The sequence below is a fragment of the Polypterus senegalus genome, chromosome 1 (genome assembly GCF_016835505.1).
Source record: "Polypterus senegalus isolate Bchr_013 chromosome 1, ASM1683550v1, whole genome shotgun sequence".
In the NCBI taxonomy this organism is placed as follows: domain Eukaryota; kingdom Metazoa; phylum Chordata; class Cladistia; order Polypteriformes; family Polypteridae; genus Polypterus; species Polypterus senegalus.
In genome coordinates, this window is record NC_053154.1 from 106,655,829 (window position 1) to 106,682,708 (window position 26,880).

The 26,880-nt window shown below is 38.5% G+C and overlaps 1 protein-coding gene across 4 annotated transcripts in view; it reads right to left on the reverse strand.

The window, feature by feature from the left end:
- The window catches only part of pik3cb (phosphatidylinositol-4,5-bisphosphate 3-kinase, catalytic subunit beta), a 157,670-nt gene that overhangs the window by 40,613 nt on the left and 90,177 nt on the right, over positions 1-26,880 (reverse strand). For all 4 annotated transcript variants that reach the window (XM_039755648.1, XM_039755657.1, XM_039755667.1 and 1 more), the window contains 5 exons: positions 22,286-22,509; positions 21,982-22,161; positions 20,115-20,282; positions 18,859-18,954; positions 14,461-14,712 (listed from right to left, as the gene is read on the reverse strand). In XM_039755648.1, coding sequence (XP_039611582.1) covers positions 14,461-14,712; positions 18,859-18,954; positions 20,115-20,282; positions 21,982-22,161; positions 22,286-22,509 — 920 coding nt within the window. The remainder of the gene's footprint in view (positions 1-14,460; positions 14,713-18,858; positions 18,955-20,114; positions 20,283-21,981; positions 22,162-22,285; positions 22,510-26,880) is intronic.

The following is a 26,880-nucleotide window of genomic DNA, read 5'->3' on the forward strand; positions in this document are numbered from 1 at the left end:
GTGATACACCACAGTTAGGTTATTTTTTAACAAGGGGGCAATTACTTTTTCAAACAGGGCCATGTAGGTTTGGATTTTTTTTCTCCCTAAATAATAAAAACCATCATTTAAAAACTGCATTTTGTGTTTACTTGTGTCATATTTGACTCATGGTTAAATGTGTTTGATGATCAGAAACATTTTGTGTGACAAACATGCAAAAGAATAAGAAATCATGAAGGGGGCAAATAGTTTTTCACCCCACTGTTTATGCAAAAATATTGTTTGGAACCATTACAAATGATGTAAGTCATAAAACAATACAAACATATATATATCCTTATACATGATTTGATACTATCTGTATGTATGGTGTTCGCGTCAATACCCTGTTATGTATGGTGTTCGTGTCAATACCTCGACTCAATACAAGTTAGAACCATGCAATGGGACTCTGCCTCTGTACTTAGAACATAACGTGGCAAACACGGATACAGAAATGCATAATTGGCTAAGAATGTTCGGATGCTTCAGTGACGCCGCTGGACGGCTGAGTATAGTAAGTCGGTGTTGGTTCAAGCAGATAACAGTAAGTTCGGTTGGTTTTTGGAACGTTGGTTTGGTGGGGCATACTTTCCAGGACTAACATCGTTGACTGACTTAAACCCTTCGACAGCTCCGGAACCGTAAGTAATTTAGAATGTATCGCCATTTGCTTGGTATGTCGAAATCTATCTTTGTGCAGTTCGGTATTGGTATCTGTCCTTTTGACATCTATTGGCAAACTGAGTGATGATGGCTGTTTAAATTTTAGCCATATATTTTGTGTATATATATCAACCTCTTTAATAAAACCCCTGTGTGTGTCCATGTGTCCGTGTGTCCGTGTGTGTGTGTGTGTGTGTGTGTCTTCTGGTGAAGTGCGCATGGCCACATAGCACATGTTCAGTCTCTTCCTGTGCAGAGACAGAGAGAGAGAGAGAGAGAGAGACAGACACACATACAGGCGCGGGCGAGACACACACACACACACACACACACACACACACACACACACACACACACACACACACACACACACACACACAGGCGCGCGCGACAGACAGACAGACACACACACACAGGCACGCACGTGCATTGTTGCAATGTTATTTTTATTGGTTGTTTATTAACTTATGGATTTTTCAAATGTTCATTTTTTTTTCCCTGTGCTTAAAACTCATTAAAAAAAAAAAAAAAAAAAAAAGTGTTTTTAGCGAGCAGGTCATAAGGCTATAGCGCGAACTCTGGCAGTGTTAGTTTTCTCTGTTGTTCAAGGTTTTCTTACTGTTATTCAATGTTTTTGCATTTAGTTTACTATTACGCTGTGCATTCAATGGTACTATTTTTGTGCTTAAAAACTTAAAAAAATATATTTTTACATAAAAGTAATTCCGTTCCAGACCGTATGAACTGTATTTACATACAATCCTATGGGTAATGGGCTTAAATTACTCATGTGAAAACATTAGGACACCCTTCAAGACCAAAATTGGAAAACTGTTACAACCACAAAAATGCCTAATTTTGCCCCTAATAGCGAATGAATTATGGTCGTGAACTGAGGTTCCACTGTATTACTGTCAGACAATATTACAGGCATTTTACAGAAATACAAACCAGTATTACTGAGAGAGAAAATTAAAGGCACAAACAATACAGTGTCCAAAGAACATTATTCCAGCCTGGTCTTTGTCAACTTTGTCTCTGGCAAATTCACAGCAAAGGTTTCCTCCTTGCACATACAAGGTCCCTTGACATTTAATATAGACTGTTCCTACACTACTGTAATGGGCTTAATGTCTAGTGAATATATATATATACTGTATATATATATATATATATATATATATATATATATATATATATATATAGATCTGAGCCAATTTATACTCAGCAAAAACATTTACAGAAGATCGTCCAGTTTTCTTTTTCAGGACTGTGTATTTCAACAATAATGTTTTAAAAATCCAAATAACTTTACAGATCTTCATTGTAAAGGGGTTAAACAATGTTTTCCATGCATGTTCAATTAACCATAATCAATTAATTAACATGCACCTGTGGAAAGGTCGTTAACACCTTAACAGCTTACAGAAAGTAGGCATTTAAGGTCACAGTTCTAAAAACACAGGACACTAAAGAGACTTGTCTACCGACTGTGAAAAACACCCAAAGAAAGATGCCCAGGGTCCCTGCTCATCTGCGTGAACGTGCATTAGGCATGCTGCAGGGAGGCATGAGGACTGCTGATGTGGCTAGGGGAATAAATTGCCATGTCCGCACTGTGAGACTCCTAAGACAGCTCTACAGGGAGACAGGAAGGACAGCTGATCATCCTCACAGTGAAAGACCACATGTAACAACACCTGCACAGGATCGGTACATCCGAATATCACACCTGCGTGACAGGTACAGCAACTGCCCGAGTCACACCAGGAACACACAATCCCTCCATCAGTGCTCAGACTGTCCGCAATAGGCTGAGAGAGGCTGGACTGAGGGCTTGTAGGCCTGTTGTAAGGCAGGTCCTTACCAGACATCACCAGCAACAACGCCGCCTATGGGCACAAACCCACTTTAAGCTGGACCAGACAGGAGTGGCAAAAGTGCTCTTCACTGATGAGTCACGGTTTTGTCTCACCAGGGGTGATGGACGGATTCGTGTTTATCGTCGAAGGAATTGAGCACGTCTGGGTCCTGTTGGATCGCAGGGTGAGGGCTAGGGCCATTCCCCCCAGAAATGTCCAGGAACTTGCAGGTGCCTTGGTGGAAGAGTGGGGTAACATCTCACAGCAAGAACTGACAAATCTGGTCCAGTCCATGAGGAGGAGATGCACTGCAGTACTTCAAGCAGCTGGTGGCCACACCAGATACTGACTGGTACTTTTGATTTTGAGCCTCCCTTCATTCAGGGACATATTGTGAAACATTTTTAGTTTATGTCTTATGGTGTTGACTCTTTTAGTGTTCATACAAATATTTACACATTAAGTTTACTGAAAGTAAAAACAGTTGAAAGTCAGAGGACGCTTTTTTGAGTGTTATATATGATATGTATATAAACATTATATATATATATATATATATATATATATATATATATATATATATATATATATATATACAGTGAAAAACTATTTGCCCCTTCCTGATTTCTTATTCTTTTGCATGTTTGTCACGCAAAATGTTTCTGATCATCAAACACTTTTAACCATTAGTCAAATATAGCACAAGTAAACACAAAATGCAGTTTTTAAATGATGGTTTTTATTATTTAGGGGGAAAAAAAATCCAAACCTACATGGCCCTGTGTGAAAAAGTAATTGCCCCTGAACCTAATAACTGGTTGGGCCACCCTTAGCAGCAATAACTGCAATCAAGCATTTGCGATAACTTGCAATGAGTCTTCTACAGCGCTCTGGAGGAATTTTGGCCCACTCATCTTTGCAGAATTGTTGTAATTCAGCTTTATTTGAGGGTTTTCTACCATGAACCACCTTTTTAAGGTCATGCCATAGCATCTCAATTGGATTCAGGTCAGGACTTTGACTAGGCCACTCCAAAGTCTTCATTTTGTTTTTCTTCAGCCATTCAGAGGTGGATTTGCTGGTGTGTTTTGGGTCATTGTCCTGTTGCAGCACCCAAGATCGCTTCAGCTTGAGTTGACGAACAGATGGCCGGACATTCTCCTTCAGGATTTTTGGTAGACAGTAGAATTCATGGTTCCATCTTTCACAGCAAGCCTTCCAGGTCCTGAAGCAGCAAAACAACCCCAGACCATCACACTACCACCACCATATTTTACTGTTGGTATGATGTTCTTTTCTGAAATGCTGTGTTCCTTTTACGCCAGATGTAACGGGACATTTGCCTTCCAAAAAGTTCAACTTTTGTCTCATCAGTCCACAAGGTATTTTCCCAAAAGTCTTGGCAATCATTGAGATGTTTCTTAGCAAAACTGAGACAAGTCCTAATGTTCTTTTTGCTTAACAGTGGTTTGTGTCTTGGAAATCTGCCATGCAGCCCGTTTTTGCCCAGTCTCTTTCTTATGGTGGAGTCGTGAACACTGACCTTAATTGAGGCAAGTGAGGCCTGCAGTTCTTTAGACGTTGTCCCGTGGTCTTTTGTGACCTCTCGGATGAGTCGTCTCTGCGCTCTTGGGGTAATTTTGGTCAGCCGGCCACTCCTGGGAAGGTTCACCACTGTTCCATGTTTTTGCCATTTGTGGATAATGGCTCTCACTGTGGTTCGCTGGAGTCCCGATGCTTTAGAAATGGCTTTATAATCTTTACCAGACTGATAGATCTCAATTACTTCTGTTCTCATTTGTTCCTGAATTTCTTTGGATCTTGGCATGATGTCTAGCTTTTGAGGTGCTTTTGGTCTACTTCTCTATGTCAGGCAGCTCCTATTTAAGTGATTTCTTGATTGAAACAGGTGTGGCAGTAATCAGGCCTGGGGGTGGCTACGGAAATTGAACTCAGGTGTGATACACCACAGTTAGGTTATTTTTTAACAAGGGGGCAATTACTTTTTCACACAGGGCCATGTAGGTTTGGATTTTTTCTTCCTAAATAATAAAAACCATCATTTAAAAACTGCATTTTGTGTTTACTTGTGCTATATTTGACTAATGGTTAAATGTGTTTGATGATCAGAAACATTTTGTGTGACAAACATGCAAAAGAATAAGAAATCAGGAAGGGGGCAAATAGTTTTTCACACCACTGTATATAAAACCATGTACAACCTCAATTCCAAAAAAGCTGGGATGCTGTGTAAAACGGAAACAAAAAAATAATGCAATGATATGAAACTCTCATAAACCCGTATTTTATTCACAATAGAGCATAGAAAACATACTGTATCAATTGTTGAAAATGAGAAAACATACTCTTTAGAAAAGAATAAGTTCATTTTGAACTTAATGGCAACAACATGTTTCAAAAAAGTTGGGACATGTTTATCACTGTGCAGCATCCCTCTTTCTCTCAACAACAGTCCGTATATGTCTGGGAACAGGAGAAACCAGTTGCTGGACTTTTGGGAGAGGAATGTTGCCCCATTCTTCACTGTGTGAACGGGACCTGGACACAGACAGACGGACATCGTTTCTTCCACCACACACGTTTATTTACAACTATTTACAAGTTTAAAGTGCACACAAACCCTGTGCCTCCAGCACCAATCCCCAAAAGTCCGGGCCTCTCACAGTCCTTTAAACCTTTCTTCAAGCCGCCTCCAGGCCTCTCTCCAGCTCCTTTTATCACAACCCGGATGGGCTCCAGCTGCTTCCCGGCATTCCTCTGCAGACACGCCCCAGTGTGGCGGAAGTGCTGGCTGCGCACCCAGAAGCCCTCCGGGTGTCCCCTGTCTTCTTCCCCCCAGCACTTCCTGGTGTGGCGGAAGTGCTGGGCACCAGGTTTTTTCAGGCACCGGGGCGCCGCCTGGCGGTGGCCACGGGCCCCTACAGGGTTGGGCTTCCAAGCCCCTTACCCGAGGCCACCAACAAAACCAAGGTGGTCGCCCCCTCGTGGTCGGGAGAAGGCGCCAGCCCTCCTCCGATCCGCTCTGGCGTCCCGGCTGGGCTCCACCCCCAGCCGCCTGTGACAGTGCCCCACTGCCAGCGAAGACCCGTCCGTCGGAGCGATACATCCCGAGAGGGAAGCACGTCCCCGAAGTGGGTCCTACTCCGTACCCAGGGCACACCACGGCACCCTGGTACGCACCACTTCGGCACCCCTTCCGAGGCCTTCTCACCCCTCTGGTCTGCACCGCTCTCGCTTTTCCAGTCCCCGCCAGCAGCGGCACCATCCGGTCACCGGTGGAGAACCCTCCCACGGAGCAGCCTGTTCCGGGAGGGCAGGTTCCCAACGTGGCAGGTCCAATGGCCATTCCTGTCGGAGGAACCGGCACACACCCCTGGCTCAAATCCAGCCCCATCTGCATCCATGCAGACTGACAGGAGACAGCCGCAGGCTTGGAGGCAGGGCACTAGGACCCAGGGCACTCAACAGCCCTTGTCCTGCCAGCCCCTGCCATCTCGCTCTCCGGGCAGCCTGTTGGAAGATCGCATACTTGTTGCCGGTCATTATTATTATTATCACGGCCGTTTTCAGCGAATTCTCCCTTATGCTGTACGGGGAGGGCAATACTCACCTTCCCCGCCGTACTCCCCCGGCCAAAGGCTCCAGCGTCGCGCCGTTCCTCCGCAGCCTGCGGAGTCTCAGATGATGCGATCTCCGTCCCCCTCAGCTTCTCCAGTCCTCTCTCCAGCTCTGTCCTCTTCCACCCGACTTCCGCTCTCGAATGAAGGGAGGCGGCCCCTTTTATCACACCCCGGATGGGCTCCAGCTGCTTCCCAGCATTCCTCCGCAGACACGCCCCAGTCTGGCAGAAGTGCCGGCTGCGCACCCGGAAGCCCTCCGGATGTCCCGTCTTCTTCCCCCCAGCACTTCCTGGTGTGGCGGAAGTGCTGCGCTCCAGGTTTCTTCAGGCACTGGGGCGCTGCCTGGCGGTGGCCACGGGCCCCTACAGTGTTGGGCTTCCAAGCCCTTTACCCAAGGCCACCAACAAAACCAAGGCGGTCTCCCCCTTGTGGTCGGGAGGAGGTGCCAGCCCTCCTCCGATCCGCTCGGGCGTCCCGGTTGGGCTCCACCCCCAGCCGCCTGTGACAACTGATATAACATTCTACCTCTTCAACAGTTCTGGATCTTCTTTGCTGTATTTTTCATTTCATGATGAACCAAATGTTTTCAATTGATGAAAGGTCTGGACTGCAGACAAGCCAGTTCAGCAAATGGATTTTTCTACTACGAAGCCATGTTGTTGTAATGCACCTCCATACCATCAGAGTTGCAGTCTTTTGAACGGAATACTAAAAACAAGCTGGATGATCCCTGTCCTCTTTAGTCGGAAAGACGCAACTTCCATGTTTTTCAAAAAGAATTTCAAATTTAAACTTGTCTGACCATAGAACAGTTTTCTACTTGGTCTCAGTCCATTTTAAATGAGCTTTGGCCCAGAGAAGACAGAGCATTTCTGGATCATGTTTACATATAAATTCTTCTTTAAATGATTTAACTAGCATTTGTGGATGGCACAGCAAACGGTGTTCACAGACAAGGATTTTTGAAAGTATTCCTTAGCCCATGCAGTGATTTCCATGACAGAATCATGCCTGTTTTTAATGCAATGCTGCCAGAGAGCCTGAAGATCACTGGCATCCAATACTAATTTTTGACTTTGTCCTTTACACACCGAGATTTCTCCAGATTCTCGAAATCTTTTGATGATACTATGTGCTGTAAATGATGAGATCAAAGTCTTCACAATTTTACGTTGCGGTACATTATCATGAAATTGCTCTATAATTTGTAGATGCAGTTTTTTGCGGATTGGTGAACCTTTGACCATCTTTACTTCTGAGAGTCTCTGCCAGTCTAAGATGCTCTTTTTATACCCAATCATGTTACTGACCTGTTGCCAATTAACCTAATTTGTTGCAAAATGTTCCTCCAACTGTTTCTTTTTAGTACAACTTACTTTTCCAGCCTTTTGTTGCCACCGTCCCAACTTTAAGACAGGTTTCTTCCATCAAATTCAGAATAGGTTAATATTGTCATAAAATACTAAATTGTCTCACTTTCAGCATTTGATATGTTTCTATGTTCTACTGTGAATAAAAAATTAGTTTGAGATTTGCAAATCACTGCATTCTGTATTCATTTACATTTTACAAACCATCCCAATGTTTTTGGAATTGGGGTTGAACATATATCATGCCCTGTGATTTGCACAGTCTTGAACTTTGTCTTTCCTTATATGAGAAAGAGAGAGAGACAGAGACATGTTTACTTACAAGCAGACACAGATGCTAGCAAGACAAGCAAAGTGTTGAAGTTAACACATACAACAGAAACTCAAAAATAAGTCGAGAAGATATAAAATTCAAGTAGCTAGAAAAAACATGTTGTTTGAGCCTACTGTTTCGTTAAAGCACAGCTATTCAAGGAATTGTTACATTTAGGAGGTGTGAACCACCACAGGGCCCTACAGCCGCCCCAACCTGTCACAGACAGGCAGGGACACAAGTTCCTTTTAGCTTAGCCCACATCACAGCACAGTACAAGCATTTTTCTCTTTTCTCACTTTTTCTCTTCTTCTTTATTTCTTCCTCTGGCAGGCTTCATTTGCCTCCCTCCAGACACTGACTACCAAATGAGGTGGGGCTGCTCCTTATATTATATTGTGCATCCCAGGTGTACTGCCCATGTAGCATCCTTGTGACCTGGGAATACTTCCAGGTAAGGAGGGAGCCCTACACGAAAGGGCTCAACAATCCCTGTAGGACCCCCTGCTGGTCCCCATGAAGCCCAACAGGGCTATAGCGGGACTCCATGGCAACCCAGAAGGCTGCCAACAAATGGTTTGGGGAAAGCAATGCCCCAAGGTTATTATAGTTTTGCCTTTATAAATTATTTTTTTCAGTTATATATATATATATATATATATATATATATATATATATATATATATATATATATATATATATATATATATATATATATATATATATCAGTTTATAGTTTCCGTTTTAGTAATTATGGTATGGTTAAAGAGCTACTATGGAGTTTAGTTTTTGTGTCACAATGAGACAGAACTGTACACTTAACACTAGAATTACCAGAGCCTACGAAAAAACTCGTAATTCCGTCCCACCTTAAACTGCTTCTTAAATCCCTTCACACCTCTCCGCCAGCGTCCTTTGTTCTCTAAATGTGCTGATAAAGAGAAGCTAGGAGCAGCCGGCTATTCCATCCCCCACCAATTTAGAACGTGCACGAACTTCTCTCAGCTCATGCCTTGATTGAGTATCTGGGAGTGAAGTGGAGTTTTAGAGTGGAAATAATAGATCGTTGTTTGGAACACACGCATTTCATGTCTGTTCCGTTTCTACAGTAATCTGTGTCAACACATTGTTAAAACAGAAACTTTTTTTATATTCTAGTAGTAGATGACAAAATGTAGGCATAAACTATATAATGTATGAAGCCTGAAGTCCAAATAGCAAAGAAACATTTTCACAAGAATAACACAATTGCACTTTTATTCAAACATATAACTGCAGAAACAAAAAGCCGCCTTAACATGCGACATTGACACCAGTTTACTGTAACTGATTCCGTGGTTCGATAGATCAGCCCCGCTTGAATCAAGGGTCACGGTTGATCCTCGCCCCTCCTTTTGAGAAGTAAACTGCTCTTAGTCTTACTGTTTTAGAATAAAAGCATACATTTGATTTCAGTCTGTAACAGCCGGTGCAATTTATGATCTTTGTAAAGGTTAGCTTTTTTTTTATTCACTTTTCACTCTCTCAGTCGTTCAGAATCAATCCATACAACCCCATCTGACACGGCTGTTTTCACTAAAGGCGCTATAGCTCTGCAGTGTACCACGATGCATACTAACGCTACCCGCCCCCCGGTTCTGACACACTAACGCTGGCGAAGCTGCCTTCTTCGTATCTCACCGTCACTTGCTTTTCAGTTTTATTGAGTGTTCCTGCCAGTCCCGCATGTTGCTGTATGCTTTTCTTTTGTACTCCAGGACATGCAGAGGAAAGAATGGTAAAGACCAGTAACTTCGGTAGCTATATGCAATCATCAGACACTCCCCATCTGCCCGTGTCGCTCAAACACAGGAACATATATTGGTGTAAAAGTATAACAAAAGTGCACTTTTATTCAAGTGCACTTTTTCCATCGCCTTTTCCTGTAAGAAGCAGTGTACACACTTCTCTCTATGCTGTGGTTTCTATTACACACCTGAAAGAAAGAGACAATATATGTGAAAATATAATCGCACTAATGCAATATTATTTGAAAACGAACAGCGTCAGATCGGGTGTGAATTTATGCAGGAACTGGAAATTCTCTGATGCGGACCTTCCCCAGGGAAGAAAGTACAGTGTCAGGTGCTCATTCAGTGTAATAGAAACCATAGCACAGAGAGGTGTGTACACGGCAACAAGTACACGTGTCGTAAATGTAGGAAGGACGGTCCTTGGGTGTGTGGGAACTGTTAATATTTGAATGTGATGATTTTATATAGCACGGAATGAAAATCTGCACTTCTTAGCATTGCACCATGCAAGATGTCGTATCAATCGCCTACTGTAACTTGCTTTCTTTTTCTTGGTTATACAGGTAGTTTTGAATAAAAGTGCACTTGTTTTGTTTGAAATGAAGTGTCTGCGTGCACTTTTCGTGGCATTACACGTGTATTTTTGAGCATGCCCGTTTGAGCAGTATAAAAGTATTGAAAAGTATAACAAAACAACGGGCAGATGGGGAGTGTCTGATGATTGCATATAGCGCCAACTTACTGCTCTTTACTATTCTCTCCTCTGCGTGCCCTGGAGTACAAAAGAAACAGAATACAGAGCGCTATAGCTCTGTGCTGTACCACGATGCATACTAACGCCCCCACCGGTTCTGACACACAGGCGCTGGCGAAGCTGCCTTCTTCGTATCTCACCGTCACTTGATTTTCTTTTTATTCAGTTTTATTGAGTGTTCCTGCCAGTCCCGCATGTTGCTGTATGCTGGATATTTTCACATGTATTGTCTCTTTCTTTCAGGTGTGTAATAGAAACCACAGCATAGAGAGAAGTGTGTACACTGCTTCTTACAGGAAAAGGCGATGGAAAAGTGCACTTGAATAAAAGTGCCCTTTTGTTATACTTTTACACCAATATATGTTCCTGTGTTTGAGCGACACGGGCAGATGGGGAGTGTCTGATGATTGCATATAGCGCGAAGTTACTGGTCTTTACCATTCTTTCCTCTGCATGTCCTGGAGTACAAAGAAAAGCATACAGCAACATGCGGGGACTGGCAGGAACACTCAATAAAACTGAATAAAAAGAAAAGCAAGTGACGGTGAGATACGAAGGCAGCTTCGCCAGCGCTTGTGTGTCAGAACCGGGGGGTTGAAGCGTTAGTATGCATCGTGGTACACTGCAGAGCTATAGCGCCTTTAGTGAAAACAGCCGTGTCAGATGGGGTTGTATGGATTGATTCTGAACGCGACTGAGAGAGTGAAAAGTGAATAAAAAAAAAAAGCTAACCTTTACAAAGATCATAAATTGCACCGGCTGTTACAGACTGAAATCAAATGTATGCTTTTATTCTAAAACAGTAAGACTAAGAGCAGTTTACTTCTCAAAACGGAGGGGCAGGATCGAACCCGTGACCCTTGATTCAAGCGGGGCTGATCTATTGAACCACGGAGTCAGTTACAGTAAACTGGTGTCAATGTCGCATGTTAAGGCGGCTTTTTGTTTCTGCAGTTATATGTTTGAATAAAAGTGCAATTGTGTTATTCTTGTGAAAATGTTTCTTTGCTATTTGGACTTCAGGCTTCATACATTATATAGTTTATGCCTACATTTTGTCATCTACTACTAGAATATAAAAAAGTTTCTGTTTTAACAATGTGTTGACACAGATTACTGTAGAAACGGAACAGACATGAAATGCGTGTGTTCCAAACAACGATCTATTATTTCCACTCTAAAACTCCACTTCACTCCCAGATACTCAATCAAGGCATGAGCTGAGAGAAGTTCGTGCACGTTCTAAATTGGTGGGGGGATGGAATAGCCGGCTGCTCTTTATCAGCACATTTAGAAGACAAAGGGCGCTGGCGGAGAGGTGTGAAGGGATTTAAGAAGCAGTTTAAGGTGGGACGGAATTACGAGTTTTTTCGTAGGCTCTGGTAATTCTAGTGTTAATGGGTTTGGGTATAATATAACTTTAATGTTAGTGGAAGCTTACTACACTACACAACACAACACAGTTTACTATTTGGTTTTGTCTGATAAAAACAATAATAATCAAAACCAGGTACTGAATATGAACAATTTTACACAATTTTATAATTTTTAAAATATTTTCTGTCATTTGTGATGAACAAATTTGCTCTGCCCGTTGGCACTTTTTTCTTTTCCTTTTATTGCCCAGAATGGGCCAATTTGTAATGAAATTTAGGTGAATTTTAAGGTGCGAGGGTTTTTTACTCTAAATGTCTACAGCACACAACATATCCCGCACAACACAATGTGCTTACAATGAATGCCTTCAACATTGCATTCAAAAATCAGAAATACTGAATTTTGTCACCTGAAAAGATATCAAAAATTAGAAAACAGAATCTACTGTGTTCTGACAGGTGTGATCATGAAAATTATGGGGCTTAGGGAGAACAGGCTTAGGCTTGAATCAGTGTGCAGACCCCATCTAGCTGTATTGAGGGAAATAATGAAAAACAAGCATGTAGTGTCAAGGTTAGGTGCAGTGAGACTTGAATAACCCATCATAAGAACTGTAAACCCATAAAGAGCACGGCAAGAGCAGGTAATAAGAGTATGGACAGGCACAAAATGAAAGAGACAGCATCTGAGATTAAGAACAAAATATACATTATCTAAACCGGTTTACCCAGAGCAGGATCACAGGAAACGATATGCTGATCTTGTATCATGACCTTGTCAGTCTCTCGATCAATGCCATTTTATTTTTAAAAATCGGGAGTGGTCTCCCCTAGACTTTCTCATGTACTCAGATATGGGGATGGATATTTGAGGAATAAACCGCAAGACAATGATTATATTATTTACATTAAAAAACCATCAACAACAAATCAAAAATATATTGAACAATTATTATAAAAGTAAAGTCGGACTCAGCTGCATGAATAAAAAAAAATAATTGAGAATCTGTTCAGTTCAGTGTTTACACACACACACGGTTCCAAAAAAAAAAAAGTATTTTCAGACTCAGGGAGTTCTAAAATGTCAAGATTCATCAAAATCTCGAGGTCGAATTTTTTCATGATTACCATACTTTCTCTATACTTCGTATACTTTGTGTGCGAAGTGGCAGGTGAACTACTGTCAACAAAAATCAGTCACCAGAGAAATATACTGAAACGTTACTCACTCGTGAATTTTCTGCCCATGAAAGTTTTTTGTTGACCAGCACATTCCAATTTCAGGCATTTGAATTACATCTTGATATACAAGTGCAAAGAAAAGGGGGCTCGTAAATTGTTTTCTTTTCCACACACTTTACGCACGTTTTCAGCTCACTCTGTAACTGCAAATGCTACCGCCCTCCTTCACTAGCTGCCGTTCACTGGATGAATATGTGCGGGTGGCTCATGGTGGATGACTTTCAGTTTTAGAGTTAAAAGTTATAAGGGTTAACAACTAACAGCAATAATATTCATTAAAAAAAAACGAAAACCAAAATTATTTTAGTAAATCATTTTATTTCAGTTAGTCTTTCCAGCTACTTTAGTAGTTTTGTTTAGTTTTAGTTTTTCATTTCGATGTTGTTAATTATTTTATTTCAGTTTATGAAAATTTTTTTTAAATAAGTTTCAGTTTTGATTTTAGTTTTTGTTAACTATAATAACCTTGCAGTGCCCTTCATAAGCTACCTCCCCCCTGTCCATCCATTTGGGAGGCATCCTGGCCTGACAAGAATGCCAGCCGCCTCTTAACCCTAGAATTCCTGAAGCCTATGGAAAAACTTGTAATCCCAAGCCACCTTAAATTCCCTCGCACCTCCTCATACATTTCATGTGTGTTGCATTTCTACAACTATCTATGTAAATACAGGATGACGGGGAATGTGAGGCAAGAAATGCTGGACCCATAACTAGAACAGAAACTTTTAATTTTCACGTAAAGCATGTAATGTGTACATTTACACAGATCATTGTAGACACGAACCACACATGAAATGTCTGTGTTCCAAATAACTATATATTATCTGCTCTATACAATTTAAGGCGCCTCACACCCAGATTAACAGACTTGAGCTGGGAGAATTTTGTGTGTGAGACGTAAGCTGCGTCGGTGGGGGAGATGGAATAGCAGGCTGCCTGCTGATTGACACATCTGCAAAACAAAAGACGCAGATGAGGAGGTGCAAGGGAATTTAAGATGGTCCAGAATTACGAGTTTTTTCATAGGCTTCAGGGATTCTAGCGTTAAAGAGGAAAAAACTTTCCTTTGTTAAGACTTCATATTACTATTATTCAAGTTTTGAACTCTGTATAGAAAACATTTACATACATGTCTATATGGTGCGGACGTTTAATCTTTAAGGTGTTCTGAGAACATACTGAGAAACAGACAATTGCATTTTAGGTTAATGCAATTTAAATCTGCATCTCCCAATGTTATACAGTATAGTCATTCAAAAATAAAGTAATGCTATCTATAAAACAATTGAAAAATTAACTGCAAAAATTAAAATTAAACCCCTTTAACTTGTTTTATTTAGAAATGTATTTTCTAAGCACACATTGTGTATTTTTAACACAAGTCTCTAGCTAACAAGAATATTTTCAAAAATGAAAACATACCACTTTTCCTGCTTTTCTAATTGTCTGATACTTTTGAACATGAGTCGTCTTGGTTGGTCTCTGCTTTTTCACCTTATCCATTACTGCATACACTGCAAAGCATAACCGAGTCATTCTTGGCAGGTCGCAGACATTGATGTCAAATTCCAGAGTTTTGTCCCAGATGTGGTCACTTTTTCCAGATGTCTCATTACTGACTAGAGGCTTGCAAAGGAGCTCAGTACCGTGGAAAAGGCCAGCTCTGACTTGAACCTATAAAGAAGAAAGGACAGAAGTGGTTTACATTAGATATCAAACTTAAATTAAGACTGGGGGTGGAGAAAGAGAACTTTTACTGGTATCTATTTAATAGGCAAATCATCCAGTCTCTTGTACACCAGAACAAGAGGTGCTATTTAGGACATATTCATTGTAACAGCTCATACACTGTATACTGAAACACATACACTATATAGTATATTGCTCTATAAACACGCATACATTATACAGACCATATACATTTCATCTTGAACATCTGAAGCATATAGGCCATATGCTGAAATGCATGCAGGAAAAACTAATGCGAAATATACAGTAGTGTCTAAATTTTGAAACATTTGTCATTCATACTGAATGCAAGCTGACTATAATTGAATTAAACAAACCAATCTGTGGAATTAATAATTGATACTTTTAGAACAGAGTCCATTCTATCCCAACCCAGCACATACCCCTTGAATAAGGACACTAGGAATTGGATTAAATGGTTTTTAGAATGGAATTAAATGAAAAACAGAATGTGATATAAATCTGTTTTTTTTCATGGAATCTGTTTATAAAATAAGGATGAATAGACAGACTCCTCTCTATTTCAGAGGGTTAATTTGTGTGGAGAGTTTTTCAGTGCAATATCACAAGTTATCAGCAAGGGTAATGTGCTTGCATTTTCCCTAAAGGTATCTTACAGTACAAAACACACAAATTTTCAAACTTCTCAATTTTTTCAGTTGTTTCTTAATTGCCAACGCCTGGCAAATAACATGCATTGATGCATTACAAGACTTGCTTTACACAGTGAAGATTTATTGATTTGACAAAATATCACTATACATTGCATCCGTTTCAGTATATAATGTAGTACTAGCTTGTACCGTGTTAGCCATTATGAATGTAGTGAAAAGTCAAGCAATTACATCTTACCTGATGAATGGGCCTGAGTTGCGTTGAAAGCTTGCATTTTGTAATCTTTTTAGTTAGCCAATAAAAGGTGTCATTTTGCTTGACTTTTCAGTACAGCATATAATGTATGAAGATTCTCAGCATATACTGAAAGCTTTTCACTTAAAGAATGTGTGCATTTTTGTATACAGTGTGTTTCACAATATACTGTATACAATTCAATACACAATGTAAGCATTTTAATATATTGTGTATGTACTGAGAAGTAAAATCACATTTATGGCTTCTGTGACAAACAGTGAAAAATGTCATTTGAAAGCCATATAAGTATTTGTGTTTCACAGCAGCTGTTGCCTACTCAAATGTAACAATAGGAGTTGTTGGTCAATAGCCTCAAATACATGAAGGAACTACTTAAGAACGATCCTTCAATAAAAGATGTCTTCTACTTTAAGCCAAAAATAATCAGAAATATTGACCACAGGGTGATTTAAAATTGATTTTACCTTCATTTAGCGGATTACAATTATAAAACCAAGTCCAACATAAACAGTACATAGTATATGATTCAGTCATAGTGTTTAAATAGATCAGATAATTAATAATATAGAAAAAAGAAGCAATGACCAAAAATATTCATATAAAAACATTTTATGGAAAAAGATTCATCTCCTCCACTTACTTTCAAAACAGCCTACCTAATTCACATTTTGGAAAAACCTCCAAATCCAGAAAATTGAAGCAAAAACTATGCTGTACTCATTGATAAGATCTCTTTGAATAACTGATCTATCATGCCTCTATACTTTTTTAAAACATTATTTACAATCTGGCAACATATTGTCATTCTTGAGCATTGTAAAGGTGCTATATAAATTTATTATTTTTATTATCAGACTGTTGCATAAAAAGCTGCTGTCCTCTTCAAAAAGCATTTTTCTCATTACCTCTCACTTATGGTTTTTAGAGTGTACTTAAATAGCACAGAAAACCTTTTATGTTAAATCACAAGAAAAAGGGGACAAAGCTCCCACAAAAGATTCACACACTTTCTTGAACTGTGTAAAAATCATGTACAGTTTCACAGCTCAAAAAAAGAAAAAAGATTTTTCTCCAAAAACAATGCCTCATTTCATTTGGTAGAATCAGTGTTTTATTTCTGCATTTATTCTAAGAGTTTTTCAGAAGATTATTACAGATAGTTTTTTTCTAAACTTACAAATAGATGTCTAGATGCATATAAATGACATAAAAATAAAACACTTATAAGCATGTTTTTGAAGCAATCTAAGTCATTTAACAGCGACGTGTCCATTTCTGAATATTAATTAATAACATAACTTCCAATGCTCTGATAAAAGGTTGAAGAAGATTACAATTAAACTGGATTGGAAAGTCTACATGCAAATAATTTTATATACTCTACATCAGCATGACACAAATATGATACAAGCATTATCTGTTACTTTATCCATTGCTAAGCTTATTCTCATGCACATGAAAAAGCAAACAAAAAAGTCTAAAGTACTAAACTAAAAAGAAATACCTTAATATTTTCTCTCTAATACTGGCAACTGCTGAATTAAAAGGATAAAAAAGGCTACTACATATAAACAAACATTTTGAAGCCCATCAGCTGCAACAGATATAATGGGCTGAAATAAACAAGTTAAAAAAATGTGAGAAAATAGAAAACCTCTCCACAAATGTTTGTTCTAGGGCTATAATAATGGATTATTTGGGTGAATATTACAATAACTAACCAGGTTAATTGAAAATTACAACTTGTAAATTAAGCTACAAGCTCCACCTATAACTTCTTATGGAAGTGTACATTGTCAGATGAAAGAAACAATACTGTTTTAATGACAGCAATATCAAAGTCATTATTAAAACAAAATGACATTTTACATATAACAGTCATTTTTGATTATGGTTAATGAGTCATTAAAGGACAACCTACACCGGTATTTACAATGAATGAAAAGAGGTGATGGAAGATATACTAAAGGTAATAAGTAGGCACAACACCCACAGTTTGTAATTGGCAATGTTATGAAAAGGATACTAAATAATGTATTTGTGGTTTAAATCACTGTAAAATGGTAATGTTTAAAACAACGTAATGAGAGGCAGAAAATTATCCAGATCAACAAGTCTATGTAAACAATGTCACGATATATTCCTATCCTGGTGCTGAAGTAGAAAAGCAGTTCCCTCAAACACTGGACAGACTGAACAGATGAGTATTTTGGGTTTTTGTTATATTTACAGAAGAGTACATTTTTAAATCCACCACCAAAATCATTTAATCCACTCAAGACATTTGTTTGAAGTAATGCAAAGAACTGCATAGTGATTTTTCATTTGTAATATTTCTTAGTTTTTCTTATTTTCTAATATTCTTAAAGCTGCAGGTTAACACATAAAGTACAGCTTCAAGGCAGTTTCTATATTTGCTTCAGTACATGTCTTGTGGAGAACTAGATAAAAACAACTTTTGCAACATGAGTCTTTCTCAGAAAATAAGCATGTTATATTTTAGTGAAATGGAGCATCTTACTAAATTCACTCTGTCAAAGTTATGATTAACATCATATTATAAATCAGCTTACAGTCCCTCTACAACAGTCTCCTTTTTTGTGCTTGGTTGCCAAATTCTAATCTATGAAAATCAGAGTCCTTTATACTTTGTGCTAATTTCTTGGGGATTTAAATTTTTCACTACAGCTGTTATAGGCTCCTGCTGGTGAACTGGACAAAGCGTTTACCAAATTTGGCTGGTAATCAATTATACATGCATATAATGTGTGTGTGCACAGTTTACTTGATGATTAATGTAATTAAGGTATGTGTATACTTTTTTCAAAATACATTTGTAAAAGCTTGTCCTTTGTTAAAATGTAATTACATCACAAATGTATTTTGTTTTGACACCATGCTCTTCTTTAATCTTTCCTTAGCTCCTCTAATTTTAGAGGTACTTCTCACATTTTTACAAATTGTAATGGTACAAAGCATTTCACTGACTTATAAAAGTTGATGAATAAAAATGTTTTTCTTATCCTGTGCTCTGTCTGAAACTGAGCCTCACTGTTAAATGATTTAAGAACAGGGTAATTTAAAACGTTTTTGCAATTATTTATTAAATTTAATTTGCTGCACTCCAAACCTGCCAGTGGAAAAAACACTTAAGCAATTTACAAAAAGGTTGTTTAAGTTATAAAAATATAGTCTTACTTTGACTGATTCTTCAGCATTGACTTTGCTCCCTTTCAGCAGAATAATTTTAAAAGTCTCTGTTACTTTCCAAACACAGGTAGTTGGTGATATATGCTGCAACATAAAAACATTGTTATTATGACACACGAATATACCAATAACATGAAAGAGGACTACTGTAAAAACAGGAGATAATGTTCAGGATTACATCATCACAACATTTACCAATTTAAGTAAACCATGAATTCAAAGCCTGAACCACTGGTATAAAGAATGAGGATAAAAAGGCTTTAAAACCAAATTACTACGAATACTACACTTAAAGTACTATGATCAGTCTTCTGCCTTCTACTGGCATAGTGATAATATGTCCTCATATTATTTAAATTATTTTATTGTATGCATAGTTCTGGTTTCTGCACTTACATTATAAATTGAATCTCGTTTTCTTTTTTGCATTATTGATCTGTGTTGCTCCTACAGTGAATAATTTTTTATTTATTATAATCTACTAATATGTATTAATAATGTACTCTCTACCTAACTACATGTATTTCTATCAAATAAAGGCTCTGCCTTCTTCAGCAGTTTAATTCATTTAGTTGATTTGCACGTTGCGATTGGGGTAGATGCTCTAAAGTACAGGCACTAGTAATTTCTTTGTTGTTGTTTTCTTCTTATCACTGTAACGTTTCACAGTGCCTGTACCATTTACTCCCCAACCCATTACCTAGCCCCTAAATCTGGCAGACTGTGAAAAAGAAACATACTGTTCCTGGACTTGCTGCAAAGCAAAGAAAACAAAAGAGCCCCAACTAAGTGAATCTGTTGCAACTGTCTTGAAAGGGTTTTCAGATAACATCCTCAGCTGCAATAGCATGATTTTCTAAAGAAAAAAAAGCACTTACAGTGCGGTCATTGCTTGGAAAAATGTGCTGCAAATATATTTAATGGATTACTCCAATGTAAATTTTTTTATTATATGTAAGGTGTTCATGGTGATGACTCTGTTTTAAATGTAGCAAAGGTAAGAAATACTTGAGATGCTAATCATATGATTTGACAGGTCACCCCTCTTACTTTTATGGTTATTTGCAACACAACTAACACGTACCTTACCTAAAATGACAGTGTAAAGGCATGCACTACTGATATAATCTTTCTCACACACCTCTCAGACTACTGTAAAACTAGGCATCATTTGAAATGGCTGTAAGTCACTCACCATTTGGTTTAACTGGAAAACGTAATCAGATAAAGCCATTTCTACTTACTGAAACACCTCTCTTTTTTGGTGGCAGTGGAACTGGAGCAATTGAGGACTTTCTGTTGATTATATTTGGGATGTAGGACACCTCCTTGTCATAGATTTCTTGCACAATGCTGCCAGAGGTCAGGGTAAAACGAGGGATTTCTTGATTCAATATGCAATTCTGAATATACTGCAAAGAGAAATACATCTCTTTAAACAAGTGGCATTTTAGAGTAGCTTTGTGCAGTTAGGTTGGTTCTATTTATCAAATTCTACAAGTATAAACTGCTACACAACAAACTGTTAGAGCTTATTCAGGAGTAGAGCAAGATGTCTGAGCCAAAGATCAGCTACAATATTAAACTTCACAAATCAGTTCTTGAGGCCAATGTAAGGCCAGCTGAGGGCGTCACACAATGCCCCTCACTTTATATGGTTAAAACAAAGCTAATCCTCAACTTTAGTCTTTAAACAAAGCATGAGCCTTTGTTGAATGATTTCAGTCACACCTGCTTTGGTGCATCTGAAGAAAATTTAACAAATTAAATGATAGATAAACTCATTTGTTCACTTTTTGCACATGACCCAATTCTTACTTAACTATTTCTGTTCTTTAACAATTACTCCTTTACTTGAGGATATCCAGTACTTGTCCTTTAATAAGATGCAATATTTCTTGCTTCTGCTAATATGTTAAATCTAACCTTATTAGACTGCTTAAAACTGAAGCTTCTAAGCACTGTAGTCATCTTGAGCCAGGTGAGATATCTATGTTCTTAACAACACTAAACAGTTTGGATATTTCATCTGTTAAAACAGAGCTAATTGTAGCCAATATCAAATACATTATGTGAGCCAAAGCACAACAGCCGTTAAAAAAAATAAATAAAAAAAATAAAATGTTGAAAGATCAACAAGTACTATTAATAACTATGCAAATCATTAATTTACTGTGTGTATTAAACATTAACCACAGTGGTAACTGAAAATGAATTACCAAAAAAGCTTAGCAAAAAAACAAAAAGGACTTGTGGAGCAAATTATGCAGGACTTCCAAAAAATACAGGAAATATATATATGCAAAAAGCATGCAACACTACTCAGAATATTCAAACAACTGACACTAAAGCCCTTGGCATAATATAATAGGGAAGCTAAAATTGACAATTTTACCAAAGGTAGGGAGTGACAAAGCGGATGGTCATTTTCATTTACATGGGCTTACTTTAATCCTTCTGTTAGCAAAATCCCAGTAGTTGTTTTGCTCAAGTTAGACAGCTATAATAGAACTAGTTTTTCAGAAAAATACAGAAATTCAATCAGTCCTGTGCACTTTTCAAACCTCAGTGTTTTAAAAAATAACCAGATATTTTGTGTTAGTGGGAGGTTTATGAAAAGTGGGGGAAAAGATGGTGTCCAACCGCTGTAGATGGACTATTCAATTGAATCTGGTATTTGCTCTTGTACATGGACAGTGGAATCACAATTAAGAATATCGCACTGTAAACTGTTACAGACATTAACAGACAAAACTTCAAAAATATGCCCATAATTCTTTATAAATTCAAGACAGGCTAGCCAACTTTCACCAGCCATCAGTTATTAAAAATGCACAGAAACCATGGCAACAGAGTAAAATTTTGTCAGGACTAATTTAACTGAGATAAAGGTGCTGTATCAGATCAGGTTGTAAAGATAAAAATGAAATTCTTAATGTTTTAATTATATTTCACCTGAAGCAGCACTAGCCTCCCTTCAGACTATCCTACTCTCTAAGATGTTTACATTCCCTTCTCCTGGCATCAGTTGTGCTTTATTAAATAATAATATCTATAACCAAGTGATTTATCAAGCAGTTCTTTACTGTCTCATTTCTGTTCAGCACATACCTTAAAATTAATGAGAGGCTGATCATCAAACAGAAACTCGAGCCTTCCTGCAATCTGAAGTATATATTTGCTGGCATCTGGTAGCTCCTCTTCTTTACAGTGGTGGAGCAACCTTCCAAGAACTTCTTCTGCCAAGTTACTGGGTAAAATTTCTGGACTTGTGTCAAGACTAATCATACCCTGTTTGAGTAGAAAGAGAAAATGTTAATAGTGCTCTCACATGCTTAAGACCAAGCAGCACTATTCACTTAGAAATAGCTTGTGGTTTGACTGCAATCCTAATAGTCTAGGAGGTAATTCTCACCTGATGCTGTTCAGAGTAGATGTTAACCACCATCTCATTGCCCACAAGTCTTTCATTGAGGACTTCAGGTTTATGAGGTTCATGTGGAGCTGAGAAGTTTTTCTGTGCCCATTCTAGACAAGTAAATTGTTGAACTTTTTGCATCTTCTCCTCACTTATCCGTTTCATCTTTGCCCTGAACTCTTTTACTTCAGGATTCTCTAGAGCATCGAGTTCTTGCAAACCTTCAAAAGAAAGTCAAGGTACAGCATCAGTAGCAGGTGAGGAAAATGAAGGATATGGGGACCAAAAATAAAAAGTGATCTGAATTTTTTTTTTTGTAGAAGGTTTCTAAGTATTAAAAACAGAAATCCAATTAATATTATTTCTTAAGTCAAAACAGAAAACAAAATTATTATTTTTAGATAAACTGTTCAAAAAAATTAAAGGAACACTTTGAAAACACATCAGATCTCAATGGGAAAAATAAATCCTCCTGGATATCTATACTGATATAGACTGGGTAATGTGTTAGGAACGAAAGGATGCCACATCGTTTGATGGAAATGAAAATGATCAACCTACAGAGCCCTGAATTCAAAGACGCCCCAAAAATCAGAGTGAAAAACTTATGTGGCAGGCTAGTCCATTTTGCCAAAATTTAATTGCAGCAACTCAAAATTGTACGCAGCACTTTGTATGGCCCCTGTGTTTTTGTATACATGCCTGACAACATCGGTGCATGCTTCTAATGAGATGACAGATGGTGTTGTGGGGGATCTCCTCCCAGATCTGGACCAGGGCATCACTGAGCTCCTGGACAGTCTGAGGTGCAATCTGGTGGCATTGGATGGACCAAAACATAATGTCCCAGAGGTGTTCTATTGGATTTAGGTCAGGAAAGTGTGGTGGCCAGTCAATGGTATCAATTCCTTCATCTTCCAGGAACTGCCTGCATACTCTCACCACATGAGGCCAGGAATTGTCGTGCACCAGGAGCCACTGTACCAGCATAGGGTCTGACAATGGGTCCAAGGATTTCATCATGATACCTAATGGCAGCCAAGGTGCCTTTGTCAAGCCTGTAGCGGTCTGTGTGACCCTCCATGGATATGCCTCCCCAGACAATCCTGTTTTGGGGGTCATCTAATTGTTGCCCCTCTAGTGCATCTGTTGTTAATTTCATTAACACCACAGCAGCTGAAACTGATTAACAACCCCCTCTGCTACTTAACTGACCAGATTAATATCCCATAAGTTTCATTGACTTTATGCTATACTCTGATTAAAATGTGTTCCTTTAATTCTTTTGAGCAGTATACATTGAATACATCACAGTGTTAAGTGCAGGATCTAGGACAAATTAACTATAAAGAACTTCCTAGTCATATTTCAGATTCAACATAGATGTGGACATAAAAAGATGCATTTTTAATTTTTTAACATTTATCTTTTTCACTATATTAATGGTTCCAAAAACAGTAAAGTTTGTTGTAAATGTAATACGCTACTCAGCATGTTTTTTGTAAATCTAATTCATTATGCTCTACATTTATAAAAATTAAAACCACAATTAACTGCAGTAACCCCTCCACATTCACAAATGTGACATTCTGGTTATTACCAAGGTGGCTCTTGAACAGTTAAATAGAAATATTTTTAGAGTTTGCCAAAAAATCACAGATACTCATAGATGAATTATCCAAAAATATATAAATACTGAAAAAATATGAATCACAAAAAAAGATAAATGATATACCATATATATTTTGTATATATACTGTTATTTAATGTTAGTGTAAGTGCATGTGCTTATTATATCTTTAATTTACTGTGAGGCGGTGCAGAATAGATGTTAAACACCACAAATCTGACCAGCTATCTGTTGATAGTAAGTGAACAGGTCATCCCTCTGTGAAGCTGCACAGTACCAGTCTCTCAGCGGTTTTCCTTCAGAAAATTGATGCTGCAAACACCATTATAGTTCTGGACCTCAGCCTTGAGACTCTTCCTCATTGACTGACCAATAAAGTCCCTACGATGTGCCTCATCCTTTGCCTGTGCTGTTTTACCACCAACCCTGCTTCACATGGTTTGCCTGGAGTCAGTGGCAACTCAATGTGCCGCACTTTTATCTAGCTCCATGAGCTCAAAGCTCTGCCTACAACCATCCATCCAGGTCAGCGGAGGTTTTCAGATGGAGAACCCTAACCCTAACCCCCCAATCCCCCCCCCAAAGCAGCAAACAGCACTAAAGATTGTGGATCTCAGCCTCAACACTCTTCAGCAACTCCTCTGAGGAACCATGGAAGTAAAATACAGGGCTTTGCAATACTTGCTGCTTTGTTAAGTTAGACATTAGGTTGTCTTTTTGTTCCCTACTGACACCAAAGTAGTACCAACGGCAAGCGCCAGACTGTATTCTCTTGCTCTTTACATGGCTTTTCTTGGTGGTTTGCTATCCATTAAAGAACTGCTCACCACTGCAAGTAGTGTTAGAAAGGTACTAAAATTATGAACAGTACTCAATAAAATAACTAACTGATAACTTCAATCCAAGGAGGCACAATTGCGCACTTACCTGGTGCACTGCACAAACGTGCATTTCACCTGCTGTACTGCTACAGTCAACTGTTCCCTTTTGAATTATCTATTGTAGGGGTTCTTAAACTTTTTAAACTGAGGGACCCTGCACAGTACTGGTCCTTGACCTTGTGCCCCCTGAACAGAGCTCCAGCCCATCGTAGGGTGAACACACAGAGACACAAACATTCACAGAAACACACTAGGGTGTGCTTTGCACTGCAGATTCAACTAACCTGTGTGTTTCTGAAATGTGGGAGGACACCAGAGTACCCTGAGGAAACACATGTGCATATGCACAGGAAGAGCACAAACAATTCACACAGGGAGCTCCTGGGGCTTAAACCTAAAACAATTACATCCAAAACAGGAACAGATTCCTGAGATCTATCACTTCCAGTGTAAAGGTTTAGTACAACATTCAATAAACCTGAAAGCAATTCTTGGGGTGCGACACAATAATAACAGGATTTTGGAATGGACACTGGACTTATTCACTTAACACATGGTGCTGAATAAGGAATTAAATAATTAAGTAGTTCAAAAGTTAATTGATGCAGATTATTTATCTTGTCTTAAAAATCATTTTTTAAATAAAATTTGAAAATGATCTCCACCATTTCTATTAATAATTTCATAAACAGTTAATACGGCATGGATTCCATTTAACAACTCAGTTAACCGCGCAAAAAATAAATAAATAAAAGCTAAATTAGTCCTAAAAATTTAAGCACGATTTTATGGAATGGAATGTGATTGGCTCCAGCAGACCCCCGTGACCCTATTCGGATTCAGCGGGTTAGAAAATGGATGGATGGATGGAATACATTTTGCTGACAATTTCAGACCAGTTTGAAATGTTTAACTGACATCTTGCCTACCGCTTATCTCTATGGTTATTATATTTTTGGTGCTCTCACAGTTCTCAGTGGCCTAACAAACAGGTCTTTCAAAATATCATTAGATGGACAATTATCAGACCAAATTCATACAGTGTGACAAAAAAAAAAAATCCTTCCTCACTAAGGCACACTAAACGTCATGCAAAATGTTCTTTGTATTTCTGTTATAGATTAAGATTCAAAGCATGCCATAACAACTAACATGCAATAAGCCACAGGGGAGTAGATCATTGCAATTCATATCACCCTGAAAATCGTTTCATCCTTGTCCCACATCTGTTATTTTCATTTTGACATTTCAATCTAGTGACTAGTCTCTTCACTTCATGGGCTCTTTTGCCATTTCCTCGTCTTTAATCCCTTTCTTATACGTCTTTACTGTCAGTCTTCTCAGACTGACTGTTTAATAGGGTGTGAGATGGAAGTTGAAGAAAATTAGTTATATTTCTGTGTCATAGAAATGAAAGCTTTCAATGAACAGCGGCAGGCATATCATTTGGCATGAATTCACACTTGGATGAACTTCTGCAATTTTACTGAAAAATCATGTAGTGCCCAATCATAAACATGTCTGTAGCACAATTTGGACCTCAACCCATAGCTTAAGAAACACTGCTCTAGTGTGCCAAAAGAGATGGAGAAGGGTTTTCCCTCGTGGAGAATACACAATATCCGAAAGCAGAAAAATGAAGTGCTCATCAGAAGGTCTTTCAAAACTACTGTTGAACTGGAGAACTGAAATAAGCAAAATGCTGGTACCATACCCTTTTAAAAAATATGGATTCAGCACTTTTCAGTACCGGTATACTATACAACACTAGTTTCAGTTTCTCTGTTTTTGTATGAACACCTGCTGCTGGTGATGGAATACGAGCTCATACAATGGGTGACTCATCCTGGGCTGAAGCAGCTTGTCAGCACTGTTAAAAAATTAAGAATTGTGAAACTTCCAGTACAATAAATCGAAACAATATTAAAGCTAGATTTATTTAAAACATATCCACTTGCATATGATGGGGTATGTTTGTATTTTGAAGTATTATTCACACTTTTCGACAAAGGGGTTACTTTATTTCTTTAAAGTACTGTACAAGGGCTTGACTTGAGCTCTCCTAAATGTATGCCAAGGTA